The sequence below is a fragment of the Balaenoptera musculus genome, chromosome 6, assembly GCF_009873245.2.
Source record: "Balaenoptera musculus isolate JJ_BM4_2016_0621 chromosome 6, mBalMus1.pri.v3, whole genome shotgun sequence".
Classification (NCBI taxonomy): Eukaryota; Metazoa; Chordata; class Mammalia; order Artiodactyla; family Balaenopteridae; genus Balaenoptera; species Balaenoptera musculus.
The window spans coordinates 107198283-107213854 of NC_045790.1; the positions used below are offsets into that span (position 1 = coordinate 107198283).

A 15572-nucleotide genomic window follows, 5' to 3' on the forward strand; every position below is an offset into this window, starting at 1 on the left:
GCATCCTTTAATTTCCAGCATTTAGAGGGTACGCCTGGCTGCTGAGGTGCCAGAAGCAGGAAGGAGGGTGAGCCTGGAGGAGGCCACCATTCAGTCACCGTTCACTCTGCATAGTTACCGCCTGCTTTCACTCTGGAGTCTTACTTCCTCCTTCACCTCCTTCCCCATCAGTCTGGTGTTCTGGAGCCCTGAGCCCTACTGGTCCCGTTTCTGCAGAAAATACTTCTGAAACAGGGGTAGGGATCTGGGAGTCTAATGGCTTTGTTTATAGGCCTGTTCCCGTCTGCCTGTCTCAGCCCTAAACTCGCACCCACCCACCTCCAGGCCCTCCACCCTCATCCCTGGGGTATCTGGTGGCTCGGGGCCCTGGGGCATCCGTCACTCCCTCCACTCTGCTACACCCCCCCTGACCTTGCACTTACCACACCTCCACACATCCTGTGGCATCTCTCTCGCGTTGTACCCCTCTCTTGCTCTTTATTTTAGTGGCCCCAATACTTCCTCCACTTTGATTGTCATCTTAGAAGAATATTGGCAGAGAAGAGAGATAAACCCATGTGTCCATTCTGTCACTGCCCACCTACTCCTCCGCAGAGGCAGCTCCTGTACCGGAGAAGATGCGAGAAAGAGAAGGAGGGTGTGAGAGTGAGTGGGAGAGTGTATGTGAGTGTGAGTGTGTGAGAGAAGAGTGTGTGTGTGTGTGAAGCCCTGTGACAGACACTCTGGGGGCGCTGCAGGCCAGCAGCAGCATTGGACATGTTCTAGTCATTTGGGGAACGAGGCAGGGTACAAATAAGAACTGAAAGGATAAGTGGCCTTATTGTTGAAATGGGGATGTGGCCTCAGAGTGGTGATTTTGAAGCGGATACATACACTCAGCTCAAGGGATTAAGTCGTGGAAATTTCATTTTTTAGAATTCTTATTACCTCACTCCAGGAGTTGGCAGGGTCCTTGGTTTTTCACGCTTTGCTCCAGATTGACTGGCTGATTCTTTCATTCATTCCTTCAGCAAGTTTTGGTGGAGCCCATGTGTATCAGGCAGTATGCTTAGTGCAGGGGATAAATGGCCACCAGGCGTCGTCCTCGTCCTGGTGAAGCTTTTAGTACAGTGGTGGGGCAGTAGGGGCAGGTAAACGTTAATCACACAGGTCCCTGATTTGCGTCTGAAGACCAGGCCCAGTCCCAGAGATGGGGAAGGAGTCCCAGACCGGAGGTTGGAGCTGAGCCCGATGTGACAATGCAGGGCTTTTCGAATCCTGACGTAGTGTGGTATCACTTTAAATATCTGTTTTGCTGTCAGACCAGACATCCTCGTGTTTAGTGTAGACCTGTTGGCACTGGCTTTGTGGGGGTCCTGAGTGAGCACTGAGGCACGTCTCATGCATTATCCCCTCTGTCCCTGCAGCGCCCTCAGGGTAGGGGGCTTGCTTAAGCACTGGGGTGTCAGGTTGGGGTCTGCTGTGCCTAGAGCACTTCTTCCGCCTCCCCCTGCAGCCTCCCATCCTGGGACTCAGGACTGAGCTCACAAGGGCAGAGTTCAGACGTGAACTTCTGCAGGGGCGCCCATGTAGCCACCTGCCACGTTTACCTTGTAGCTCATCTCACTTGGGATGGGAAGAGTTTAGGTCAGTCAGCACCTTTACGTGCCTGGGTTGTAAAGAAGCTTCTGGGTACTTCTTATCGCTCCACGGAGGGTAGGGCTGCCAAGGCCCAGGCTGTTACACCGGGGCCACTTCCCTAGTCCGACTGTGAGCCAGGCCCGGGCCTTCCCACTCCCTGCTTAGCAGTGGAGCCGGCCGCCAGTGTGGATCCGGCCTGCGGGCCCCAGGCTGCGGGCAGCTGCGCTCTGCCCAGATACACACACACACACACACACACACACACGCTCACGCTCACACTCACACACTCCCCCACCCCCTCTCTTTCTCTCCCTCTTCCTCTCTCTCACCCTCACCTCCCTCCACACCTCCCCTTGGCTGGGGTTGGAGGGCGATACACATTTTCACTTCATTGCAAAGGAGTCATGGCCTCAGGGCAGAGCTGGGCCTTTGGTTGTCTGTGTTGAACGTTTCTCAGGAGCGGATTGGAGGACTGTAGCTGCCAGGGTGAGAAGGAGAGAGGTGGGGGGGGCCTCTGAGGAAGGAGCAGGTCCACTGCCAGCTTTCTCCCTTTGCATTCCTGCACCGGCCTCTTTATCCTACCACGGTGTCTTCTCATTCAGAAAAGGGAAAATTCTAGCAGTGGGGTGAGAGGAGGGAATCATCATTTTCAAACCCTGGAAACAATAGCCTTGAGTTAGGGTGCATAACACCCCTTAGTGGAATTTCCAGTAGCCTGGAAAGCCCTTCTGAGCCCCCTGCTTTTTCCGTGGGAGGTTGGACACAGCTGTCTTCCTTCTGAGTCCCAGCCTATGGTCCCACAGCCTTTGAGTGTTCTGCAGTCTCTCTATTTTTAAAAATTTATCAAAAATAATGCATTTATTATAGAGAAACCACATAGGTTCCCTTATTTCTTTGTTCCTATAGCATCTTTTCACATTTTAATGGTTCTGAAATTAGGATGCATCTTAAGATAGGTTTGTGCATTTTGATATATTTCTTTTTTTCCTGAAGGAGTGTTCTTTAAATCCATGGGTGATTCCCAAATGACTACATCTTAGAACTGAGGAAATACAATAAAAGTATTAGAACTGAGGAAATACAATAAAAGTACAGTTTGGGAAACAAAAATCTTTCAAACATGGAACCCATGGGAGAAAACAAAGCAAAAGGGATCCTTGGGAGTGGGAAGTTGGGGCCACTGCTTCAAATTTCATGTTTTCCGAGAAACTTTATGTATGACCATTACGGGGGGAGATGCGGCCAAGGCCTGATCCTGTTGCGTCGTGTTTCTTTCTGTGAGGGTGACATACTTGGAGCAGACGGTCCCTGAGATTGTCCCCATACCACTCCTCCTTCAGATTTCAGGTCAAACATATCCGCGTATTTAGAATAAGGACCTTTCTTTTCCCTTTGTTGCACTTGCTAACTTACAATCATTCGGTTTGAAAGAAGGCATTTTTCTTTTGCCAGTTGGCCTTTGGGCTTTCCAGAGGCCCCCTCAGAGAGCGTGGCCGTCGGGGCTCTGGGACTATCCCCGTGTTGCCACCCCCGCAACCCTGCCCTGCGCATGTGACAGTCCGAGGTCGTGGGCCTGCTGAGCAGTGTGGATATGGGATGGGGCTGCATCAGGGCCATTTTGTGTAAAGAATGGAAGTGCTTTCAGCAGTTTGTGAGAACAGTCTGGAGCTTGTCAGAGAAAGGACGGCTTCCCAAAGTCTAAGCCTCAGAAGGAAGAGCAGGGAGATGCCCAGAGTGCCCTGGTGGGGGGAGGGGTGGCGGCTGCAGAGCTCATCCCCAAAGGGGCGCTGCTCCCAGTCTTCCTGGAGGTCCCACGTTGGGGTCCAGCCAGGGTGTGGGAGCTTGATTAATACTCTGACCTGTTAGGCCACTGAGGGAGGAAGCAGCCCAGGCCCTGATGGTCCGTTAACGAGTATCTTGGAGAGAATGGGGAGAGCGCATCCTGGCCGGCCTCCGTCTCCTCTCCCGTATCCTTGTGAACTCTTCCCACTAATAGCCCCAGCCCCGCAGTCCCATGCACAGGTCCTGTAAGACTCAAATCAAGGCTGGCTTCATCCTTGAATGCTGCTTAGAGGAAAATTTCTGCAGCTGAATACGAGAAGATGGCTCTTTAGACTATAAACAAGCAGCTGAGTCTTTTTTTATTTTCCTATCATGCGAGAGTTTCCGACCTTGACTACCACTCGCAGAGCTTGTACCGAGAAGAAACAGTAAATTTCCCAACTCCCCGCCCCCCCCCCCGCCAGTGCCCAGCAGAGTCCCAGCGACGGCAGCCCCTGGCCGGCCCAGGTCCCGGACAGAGCAGGAGGCCGTGCCAGGCTCACGGCGGGCGGTGCCCCTCTCAGGTGGCATTTCACGCCCCATTGGACTTTTTTCTGTACCCTGTACTGTCCCCCGAGTAAGTGGTAATGAGCAACTTAATGTGCTGACTTCTCCAATCCCTTCTTGGTCCATGACAACAAAATTTGCTCTTTTCTCATTAGAACCACTTTTGTCAGGGTGTCTTTAATCAATGGCTTCCCCAGGGACAGTATTTTTAGAAGTTGTATTCTTCACACTCTCCCTTTACCCCTGTTGGAAAATCTCTTCCCAGGGCCTCATGAAATGGACTAATGAGATGCCGCACGAGTCCAGGCCGGAGTTAATTGGTGCAGGTAGGAAGAAGCTGCTCCCACACGCCCTCGGCTGCATCCTGCCTCACCTGCTGTCCTTTTCTCCATCTCTTTGGTGTAGGTTGCACAGACAGCAGATGGTGTGGATGCTGACCTCTGGAAAGACGGCTTATTTAAATCCAAGGTTACCAGATACCTATGCTTCACAAGATCATTTTCCAAAGAAAATGTAAGTCTTAGGGGTTTTCTGTTTGCTAAGTGAGCCCAAGTCATTTACGTTCCTGTTTGAAATCTCCTCGTTTTTTGGCTGAGGTTTATTTTCATCACTATGTTAATTTATCTGTGGTTTTAGTGAATGGGGTAGAATCAGCAGCCAGCGCTGTGTTTCATTTATTAACAGTATTATTAACCACATACCCAAGTGTACGGTGAATTCCATTAAAACGTGTTCTCTGAAGGAGACTAGGAGATTTCCCTCACAGCTCTTGTCTGCCTGCCTTTCCTCCAAGTAACAAATCACAGGGTAGTACGGAGGTAAGTGTCTTCCAGGGGAGCTGCATTTAAAGCTGACCAACAGATGGGAACATAGCTAGAAGGATGCCACGCGGTCACCCCTCCCCCAGACATGGCCTTGTTGACTTTTCTCCCCGCGTCTCTCTGACATAATGACATTTCACTGTTTCTGCAGGTAGGTGTCCACCACACAGGCAGATTTCTTTTACTGTGTTGTTTTTAATACTTAAGCCCATAAATTAGGAAATTTTAAAGACATCTACTAAAGCTATTCCAACAAAGTATTCTAATGGGTGGCTTAGAAAAAAGAGAAGTGGCTTTCGTGAGTGTCCACCCTGTGTGAGGCCTGTCCTGGGCACTGTGCAAATATGCCGCTTCTGTCCTCAGACAGGCTCCTGAAGTACTAGCTCCTTTCTGACATCAGGGGGTTTTCATGCTTGTTCAAGGCCACCTGTCTTCCCTAACTCCAAATAGGGAGCAATCAGATTTTCATTTTTAAGGTGACATTATATTTTGGGCCTGAATGCTAAAAAAACAAAAATTGGGTAGGAAATATTTTTATTTATTTTTGTAAATTTTATTATAACAGTAATACATGTTCATGATTTATAAAGAAAAAATCAGGTTCAAACATCCCCATTCAGAAGCATGGAAGGGGAAAGGCAACGGTCTTTCTCTCCATCACAAACCCCACAGCCCCATGGTCCTATCACGGTCCTCGTGCGTCCCTGCAGCATTTGCTGGCCGTGGACAGTCACACAGTTCTCTGGCCCGCACTCTCTTCCAGCAGCCATTCGTGTTGTTTGTTGGTAAGTCTTTGTTAGGAAAATGATTCCTAACGTACTCAGGGAGAACTCATTGCTTTAATTTTTTACCACTAATGATGAGAGTAATACATGCTTGCTGTAAAGAGCAGAGTTTCTGGTGGAGTAGGGGAAAGTCCTGGCAGCTGAGCCTGCGGTGGGTCTGAGCAGGTCCCTCAGGTCACGGTGCAGCCGAGGAGACCCCAGGAACAGGTCTGAAGGCCGGGTTGCCCTTCCAGACGTGGGGCTCGTGATCTTAGGGGTAGTGCCCCCTTGGCCCCATCCTTCCCTCCTGCGTCCACATCCACATACAGTTCACTCTTGTCCCCTTTGTCCCTGGAGCTTACCTAAACCTTTTTTGAAACTAGTCGTATCCTTAGCTTTTGTCACCTCTTTTCTGCCCACTGGCTACCCTTTCTGCAGAAGGTCCGTGTGTTCACTGCCGCTCGGGGCTGTGAGGACCAACTCCTGAGGGTTGAGCATCTCGTTCACACCCTTACTCTGCCTGGTGGTTTCATGTGTTCACTCCTGGTCTCCACGCAGCCTCAGCCTATCCTACTGAAGAGGAGACTGTGGCCGCAGAGGACAGCTACGATCTCATTGGTCATTTTTAAAATTTATTTATTATTTATTTTTAGCTGTGTTGGGTCGTCGTTTCTGCGCGAGGGCTTTCTCTAGTTGCGGCAAGCGGGGGCCACTCTTCATCGCGATGCGCGGGCCTCTCACTATCGCGGCCTCTCTTGTTGCGGAGCACAGGCTCCAGACGCGCAGGCTCAGTAGTTGTGGCTCACGGGCCTAGTTGCTCCGCGCCATGTGGGATCGTCCCAGACCAGGGCTCGAACCCGTGTCCCCTGTATTGGCAGGCAGATTCTCAACCACTGCGCCACCGGGGAAGCCCTCATTGGTCATTTTTGATTGCTGTTTTTGTTGCATTTCCTTGAAGGCTGTGGGGTGTCGGTACTCTAGGCCAGAAGAGCCCCTGATCCCTTGGAGTGGGGACAATGACAAGTCTCAAAATGACGGAGAGAAGTCACTGGGGCTTGTTAATTTTAGGTGTCACGGGTAAGTGGATGATAGAAAATACACCGATTTAGTCAACATTTGTCGAACGTTCAGGAGATGTTCCTTGAGTGCCTACTATGTGTGTCTTGCTCCATGAGGCCTGGGCAGACGTGGGGAGGTGGGTGTGATGAGGGGATGTAAGATGAGGACAAGGGCAGTGGGAGAATCCTCTGCCCCTCTTTTGAGGCAGTAAGGAAATTAGGTGCATTTTATTTTCAGAAAAAGAATGAATGGGTCCTGTAGTGAGATCCAGAGGGATACAGCTCAAGGGGTGGCAGAGGCCCACTTGCCAGCCCAGGATTAGAGCAGGAATAAGGCATATTTTAATGTTACAGCCGGTCTGTCCCGGCCCTGCTGTCAGAGCCAAGACTTTGCATGACATAATTTTTTACAACTGCAAAGGAGGGATGTGGAATCTCAAGACTGTACAGATTCTTAATTAGGTGACTTGAGACTCCCTGTGTAGGAGTTTGGGGAGACTCCTTTGGAACCTAAATTCCTTCCCCCCAATAATGCTATTAATACAGAAACCTGGCTTTGGAGTGACATTGCTTCCTGGGGAAGGATTGAGATTAATTGCACTTTTCATGCCCTGTACTTTCTGCATTACCTGTAATAATAATGTACATAGATTAGGTAGGGAGGATATTAAACAGAAGAATTTATGAACATTTGAATATTAAGTTGGTTATCTGTGGCTACCTTAAATGCAAGGTTGTCAAAAATAATTACAGTATACTAGCAAATACTGGCTACCAGAGACAATATAAATACCCTGAGTCAGTGCATATTGGGCTTTTGGCATGAATCATTTGCTCAACAAGGATTGGGAATACGTTCTTCATATTTATGAGGAGGAAATGAAAGAGAGCACGGGATGGGGGAGGGGAGAGGAACAAGCAAAATTAATGGTGTCGCAGACGTACTGTATTAAACCCGGTGCAGTGGCAGCCCCTGCACAGAGGGACCACACTTGGGCTGCGGGAAGCTCTGACAGTGCAGGCTCCCGTTCCATGTGCACAGGAGGGGTTTTTTCATGCTTTTTTTTAATGGCTGCACCACTGATGTTCTGGTTTTATGATCAGGGACATTTGTAGAGTGTGGAGTGTGAGGTCGCTAAGTGGTTTGCAGTTGACTTCTGTAAAACCCAACTTGTCAAGTAGAAGACATTTGAGAAGGATATTGATGAACACCCATCCGTCTATGGGGCAGGAAAACATACCCAGTTGTTAATTTCTCAGTGCAGAAAACAGTGATGACATGGAAAAGCAACTGCCATGAAAAAGAATTATGATAGATTAGATCAGGTGACTCTGAAAGCAGCTGATGTTTGCGAGTTGGGTTAATGGTTCAAACCCTTCCTCCACAGTCAGAGATTTATTCCGCATTAGTGAGGGTTCTGCTTTCCACTTGCTGCGCTGGTCTGTGCATTGTTTTCCTGAGACCCAGCTACCTGAAATGTAATAATATTAAATCCTCAGCAAATACCATATTTCTAGAGAAACGGTTTTGTGACCACAGTGCCGAAAAAACACTGGTCATAGTTTACACTTGACATTTTGACCTTCATGGCTAAATTTCAAGAATTTATTTCATTTGTGTACTTTTGGTTTATAATACGTTTATTAAATATACTTTTAATATATCTATTGATATTGTTTAGATTCATCATCCAAGCAAATCCAATTTGATTTCTGATTCTGAGTGGCCCGCCCAGTTAAAAATGTACCAAAAAACATTAATTTATTCAGCAGATAATTATTGAGCACCTACCGTGTGCCCAGATCTATGCTAGGCTTGGATATATAGTAGTAGCAGAGATAGTTTTGGTCCTCATGGCTCTCAAACTCTAGTGGGGAAGCAGATATTAAATAAAAACCTCACAAATATGTCATTTTAAATTGATATGAAGGAAAATTGAGAGGGCCGGGAGAGAACATAGCGTAGAGTTTAGATGATAGGAATTCCCTGACTGGCTTTCAGGGATGGTGTTGGCACTTTGCAGGACGGGGTGGGGCACAGAGACGGAGGGGCACGCCTTTCTCTGAGCAGGACTGGAACGACGCCTGAGGAGTTGCTGTGCAGGGCAAGGTGGTGGGGTCGTCCAGGAATGCAGAACAGGTAAACTGAGGGTGTGCTCATGGGGACTTGTGGGGATGAGGCGCTTCTGGAAGGTGAGCATTCCAAGTGCATTGCTAGTATCCTAACAGGAGAGATTTGGGATCAGAAGACATCATTCTTTTTTTAACTGAAGAATTTAATGAAATCTCCGAGGTGGGCCCACATATCTAAGTTGTAGGGTAGATCGCTTTAGAGCTTGTTTCCAGCTTGAAATGTGGGCTGCGAGTGCCAGTGCGTTTGCAGAGAATTCTCTCTTGCAATTACAGGATGGCGTGCTGTCTTCGAAGATATTTTTGCACTGGTTACGGAAACTGCGCACTGTGGACCCCGTGCACTACCACTAAGTAGCAGCTATAAGAGGCCCTTGTGCATGTCATTTTAGAAGACGTGTAGTATTAGGCAGCAGGGCTTTTCACTGTGTATTAGTTTATGATTCGTGGGGTTTTACAGAATGTGTCTAGCCACCGAAATGTGTGTCAGTATGCAGACTGGCGATCGCTTAGGAGTGTGATTGGTTCTCTGTTAGGCTGAGATGCAGCTCTCCCTGTGCAGCGACCACCCCAGGAATGTGCTCTTTCTAAACCTGCTGCCCCAACAGCTGATGCTCAGGGCTGAGTGGCCGCGTGGTCCCGCGACGTGTGTGCACAGCTGCCCTCTGCTGGGTTATGTCTCACGCATCTCCTGGGTTGCTCATCTTGCTAACCAAGGCCACATCTGAGTGAGTGGCTTTGAGGTTCTACAGATGAAACTCCTCCCCGGGGGCCACCAGAGTCCCTGTGTAACTGCTGGGGAACATTAAATGACACCTACTCTAATTAACCTGCTGTCGTAAAGCTGCACAAGTCTTGTGTTAAATATGCATTTTGAAGCCAAAATGGCAAACCCACCACAGGCATGTTCAGATTAATCATCTGTATCGCTTTTCTTTCTTCCCAAGAGCCATTTAGGGAACGTGTTAGTGGACATGAAGCTCATCGACATCAAGGACACTCTGCCTGTCGGCTTCATCCCGATTCAGGAGACAGTGGACACACGTGAGTCACCCCTTACTACTTCTTGTCACGATGAGAATTTTCTTCCTCCAGGTATTAATATTTTTAGACATTTTTATGTGCATTTTTCTTCGGAAACATTTTAGGAGGCCTTACTGCGTGCCCCAAATAAACTCTGCTGCTTTTGACATATGCCTGACTTGGTTCTCCAAGGAGTTTTCAGCGTTCTGGGTAGCGGCATGTAAATGAGCAGAACGGTGCTCCCTGCTGAATCGGCTCACTCAGGAAGGGGACAGTGAAGCTGGTTATAGTTTGTCCTTAGCCCGTTCTCCGGTGCTGCTGAAGCCAAGCTTGGCATGAGACCCAGAAGCAAAAGGAAAAAACCAAAAGCATGCAGGGACCACAAATGCAATAATATCCCCATTTTTGGCTCTTGGAGTGCACAAGAAAAGTCAGAACCAGAAAGACTGCAACTTAGAGTCCTCAGGATTCGAAATTGAGGGAAGACTCTGATCGCTGAGCAACACAGAGCGGAAGTGAGTGGCTGACACGTCGGAAACTTCTTCAGGATCCTGGGGCACTTCGGGGTTCTTGTCGTGCACGCCAGTTATTAAATAGAGCTGGAAACCTCTGGGTAGTTGAGCCTCCTCATTTTGATGTGCTATAACTTGTTTTATTTTAAATTACTAATGACCAATGTTAGGATATCCACAACAGTGATGCAGTAAATAAAAAACAAATACAGAGAATCCTTTCTTTATGACACATGATCCATTTATGAAACTCTGCATTTCACTTTTTGTCACACATACTTTATTTTTCCATAGTTAGCCCCATTTTTGGACCTACTTTTTTTTTTTTTTTTTTTTTTTGCTGTTTTCTTACAAGCATTTCTTATGGACCAGACTTTTCGTATTTACACAGACCCCACATAGCTGTTATTTTAATGAAACAAGTGGATTCCATTGTGTAGCCTACTTTTCTTAATACGCTCCTCACTTTTGGACATTGGGCTGCTTTTGTTTGTTACTGACATGTATTAGCTAATAATTGTGATAGTTGGTATTTAGTATGTCTTTACTGTATGCTAAATGCTCTACATACCTGATCTCATTTAATCTTCGGAAGACCCCTATTTGGAGATGGGTATTATTATACCCATTTCACATATGAGAAAAATGAGGCACAGTAACAACTTAGGTATTAAAGAGCTTATCCAAGGTTACACATCTAGAAGTGGGGGAATGACTAGATTACACACACAAGCGTGACTCCCCACACTTTTAACCATAGTGCCACTCTGTAAAAGCATGTGTTTAAGCACCTTGTACCGATAGATTTTATATATTTATGTATTGGAGTTTTGGGATAACAGCTTTCTTGAGGTATAATTCACATACCATACAATTTACCCATTTAAAGTTACAATCCAACGGTTTTTTGCAGAGCTGTGCAACCCTTACCACAATCAATTTTTTATTGAAGTATAGTTGATTTAAACAAATGTGTTCTTTTGCATGTGAGTATCCAGTTGTTCCAGCACCATTTTTTGAAAAGACTGTTCTTTCCCCCATTGAATTGTCTCAGCATCCTTGTTGAATACCAATTGACTGTAAGCATGAAGGTTTGTTTCTGGTCTCCGAGTTCTCTTCCATTGATCTATATATGTCTCTCCTTATGCGGAAACCACACAGTCTTGGTTACTGGAGCTTTGTAGCAGGTATTGAAACCAAGTGGTGTGAGTCCTCCAACTTTGTTCTTCTTTGTCAGGATGATTTTGGCTATTCTGGGTCCCTCAAATTTCCATATGACTTCTAACATTAGTCAGTTTCTGCAAAGAAGCCAGCTGGGATTTTGATAGGAATGGTGTTGAACCTGTAGATCAGTTTGAACATGTATAGATTTTGAATGATTTCCTTGTGATATGTTTACAAGTACTTGAGGCTGCTGGGTCATATGTCCTCTACGGCCTGCTCCCAACCTTCCTCTACAATAGAGGTCCCCAAGCTTTTTGGCACCAGGGACCGGTTTCGTGGAGGACGGTTTTTGTCGGGGGGAGGGGAGGATGGTTCAGGCGGTAATGCAAGCGATGGGCAGCGGCAGACGAAGCTTTGCTCGCTTGCCGCTCACCTCCTGCTGTGCGGCCTGGTTCCTAACAGGCTGAGGACCGGTACCGGTCTGTGGCCCGGGAGTTCGGGACCCCTGCTCTGCAACGTACTTCTTACCTTCAAGCACCCCATGCTTTATCCAGACCGAGCCACTTGCTGTGCCCTCTTCATGCTCCTTTCTTTTCTGACTCCATGTATTTGCATTGTTGTTTTCCCTGCCTGAATGCCCCTGCCCTCAACTCTGACTATCCACACCCCATGTCTTTCAAGGGTGAGCTCAAGACAGCGTGAAACAGCCTCTGATCCCTAGACGTGAGTCTGAAGCAAGCAAGCTCTCCTCTCCACAGTCAGCTACAATGGGTGTGTGTCTACTGTGGGCACTGCAGGCTTTGGGATATAAAGATGAGCCTAGGAAAAGAACCCACAAGGAGCTTATTAGTCTAGCGGGTGGCTATAATCAGTCGGAGGTCAGGGTCCCCGTCTGCCTTCTTTACTGCTTTTCACCTGCCTGGCACAGCGCACATGTGCTGACGGGAGGGAGGAGAGTAAGCAAATGCCAGTAACAGTGGTGGGAAGCCAAAGGGAGTGGTTGATTCTGCTTCTGAGTTCCCATCTTTACCTCTGTTAGGACAGACTGCACCAGGCATAATGGGAAGAACTTGGGCTCTGGAGTCAAACTCTCCGAACATTGAGTCTGGCTCTGCCACTTACAAATGAGGGACCCTGGGCAAATGACTTCAGCCCCCTGGGCCTCAGTTTCCTCAGATGGGGGGGGGGATATTTGCCTGTTTTCTTCATGTCTTTGCCACTTACTTTCTTCGAGGGCAAGATCCGTGTTTAATTCATGTTTGAATCACCTAAGGTACCTGCCATACACAGTGCCTTGATCAGAGGATGGGCTCAATACAGATAAGCTTTATTATCCTCTGTTGCCAAATTAACTTCCAGAAATACCAGTTCATGTTGCCACTAATGATACTGGCTTGTACCTGCTTTCCACTGGCCTGCCAGCATAGGCTTTACATTTTTTATTTAGTTTTACTATCTAATTTTATTTAATTTTCACTTATTATTTATTAGCAAAACTGAATATTTTCACAAGTGTTTGCTTGCTACTTTTGCTTATTCTTATATGAATGGTCTCTTTAAGAACTAAAATTGCCTTGTAGACTTTCTGTATTAATTTCCTACTTTTCCCCTGTGTTTTTCTTAGTTTTAAAATTTGCATTGTCGTTCGTTTTTGACAACTAAGTGGCTTAAAATGTCTTTATACTGATATACTATAGAGCCAAGGGAGTTCTCATTCTGTGTTTCCCTCTCAATTTGTTGAACCAGTTGAGCGAGGAGGCCCAGGGCCGAGTCCTGGTCTAGCTGCCGTGGGGCCCCAGTGATCCTGGGAAGTCCCCCCACCGTGACTGGGGGTGCATTGGTTGCTGCCCCATGGACATTCTCAGGTCGGGCCCTGGCACCTCCAACAAATGTCTTATCACACAAGGAAGGGTGAGTTTAGGGTCACCTATTCATTTAGGGTCATGCGGTCATTCCTGGAGCCTTTACCCAGGGACAGGTGAGCTCAAGCTGACCAGATGAACCTGTGGTCAGCTCTGTGATGTTTGAGAGCATTTAGGGTCCTGATTTTATAAAATCAGCCAGAAAGATGAGACTCCTGTAGTTAATTTAAAATATGGTTTGTTGCAATCTGTATAGCACTTAAAAACTGGAAGACTGTTTGTTTTAGTAAAGTGCTGTGTCCTTTCTCTGTGTTCATTAGCATGACTGAACACATTTCTGTGGACTCTGTATGTTTGCTTAAAATCAGGCCTGTTTAAGCATGTGTAATTAGTGGCTCCATCTCTTATCCCGAGTTTGCTGTAGATGGAAGAATGGAGCAAAGAGCAGCTGGCAAAGCAAGTACACAAAATACCTGCATCTTATTTTACTTTGAGGAAAGGTCTCTCCTCCTTCACGCTTTCAAAGGCCTGATCTTGTCAGCTCATAGTTTTTGAAGCTGCAGGGTTGCTGTTTACCCCCAGTTACCACCCCTGCCTTCTTGGATACAATATTTGGGGTCTGGATTCAGTATCCAGTATTATTACTCATAGCTGGTAGATCTGATCTAGCCCTCAGTTTCCTCACTAGGAAAAGAACCCACAAAGTTTCTGAGTTTCCATCTGGTTCCCCCAAGATATCAGCACCTGATTCTAATCTCCCCTTGGTAAAATCAAGACCAGCAGCAGGACTGCACTTCCCTCTTTATCCTGCTCCCTGATTTAAATGTGCTTATTTCCTGCCACAGAACTGAAAGGTCTTGAAAATCAATGCCAAACACTGACACGAATTGTGTGCCAGAGGCTTACTTACAATAATACGGTAAGAACATCCATGGCCGTTCTTTACTGAGCACTTACTGTGTGCCAGGCACTGGGCTAAGGGAAGCATGTGTGTCATCGCATTTCATCCACCCCGTGTCCCTATGGCCTCAGGTTTCATTAACTCCCTTTTACCGATAAGTCACTTGCCTAAGATTATGGTGCTGGGTAATGGTGGAGTTGGAATTTCAACCCAGATCTATCTGACTCATGTACCGAATGGCTGCAGTTGATTGAAAGTCATGTTTAAAACCCACAAATGAACAAACAAAACACACGTGGGTGGTTGTTCACCTTTGGCAGTTGCTGGGGTACCAACTCATCACTCTAAGACTTGATAAATAAGAGAAAAGAATCACATATTTATCTCTCCTTTCCTATAACAAAGCATGTTTCAGGGAGACCAGGTAGTTGAAAAATAAGGTGTTTTTTATATAGAAAAATTCCAGCTAATAAATGCAGAAGGAATGACAGAAAATCACTATGTTGACGACTTTAATGAGATTATGAATCTAGGCAACAGTCATCAGGGGATGAGAAAACCTCATGAACATGGTTGTTGGGGACTGTATAACTGAGGTACCAACAGCAGTGGAACCTACCGAGGGCGGCCCAGCTGAGCTCCAGGCCGCATGTGTGACACCATCGGATGTACGTTGCATCACCTGTGAAGTGCTCCTGCCTAATCGGAATCGAATCGAGCCTTTCACTTTGCCGGTTTACAGGAAGTACAGGGGGTGACCTGAGTTCTCCATCCTATCAGTGCCCTGAAGATAAAGGGAAGGTGGAGAGGTTGCCACAGAACAAGAGACCTAACAACCAAATGCAGTGCATAGACAGTGTTTGGGTCTTGGTGCAGACAAACCAACAGTTAAATGACACTTTTGAGATAATGGAGAAAACTTGAGTATAGACTCTTGGATGATATTAAGGTATCATTGTTCATTTTGTTAGGAATGATAATGGTCATGGTAAAAAAAAACAGCCTGCCATGGATGCCTACTGAGATATTGGTGGGTGACATGACATGGTGTTGGGGAGTCATTCTAAATCTCCAGCAAAGCTGAAGGGGGCGGGGGAAGGAGATGAAACCAGCTCGCCCATTGTTGACAGTGTTAAAACCGGATGATGGGAACATGTAGATTCATCTTACTGTTCTCTCTGTTTGGGGGAATGTTTGAAAATTTCTGTAATAAAAAGTGAAAAAGGACTTCCCTGGTGGTCCAGCGGTTGAGACTCCGCGCTTCCAACTGCAGGGGGCGCGGGTTAGATCCCTGGTTCGGGGAACTAAGATCCCGCATGCCGTGTGGCGTGGCCAAAAAGTAAAAATTTTAAATATAAATAAATTAAAAAAATTTTTTTTAAGTGAAAA

At 46.9% G+C, this 15572-nt stretch overlaps 1 protein-coding gene across 3 annotated transcripts in view; it reads left to right on the forward strand.

Moving 5' to 3' along the window:
• The window catches only part of MVB12B (multivesicular body subunit 12B), a 180900-nt gene that overhangs the window by 52904 nt on the left and 112424 nt on the right, over positions 1–15572 (forward strand). For all 3 annotated transcript variants that reach the window (XM_036854445.1, XM_036854446.1, XM_036854447.1), the window contains 2 exons: positions 4354–4461; positions 9669–9765. In XM_036854445.1, coding sequence (XP_036710340.1) covers positions 4354–4461; positions 9669–9765 — 205 coding nt within the window. The remainder of the gene's footprint in view (positions 1–4353; positions 4462–9668; positions 9766–15572) is intronic.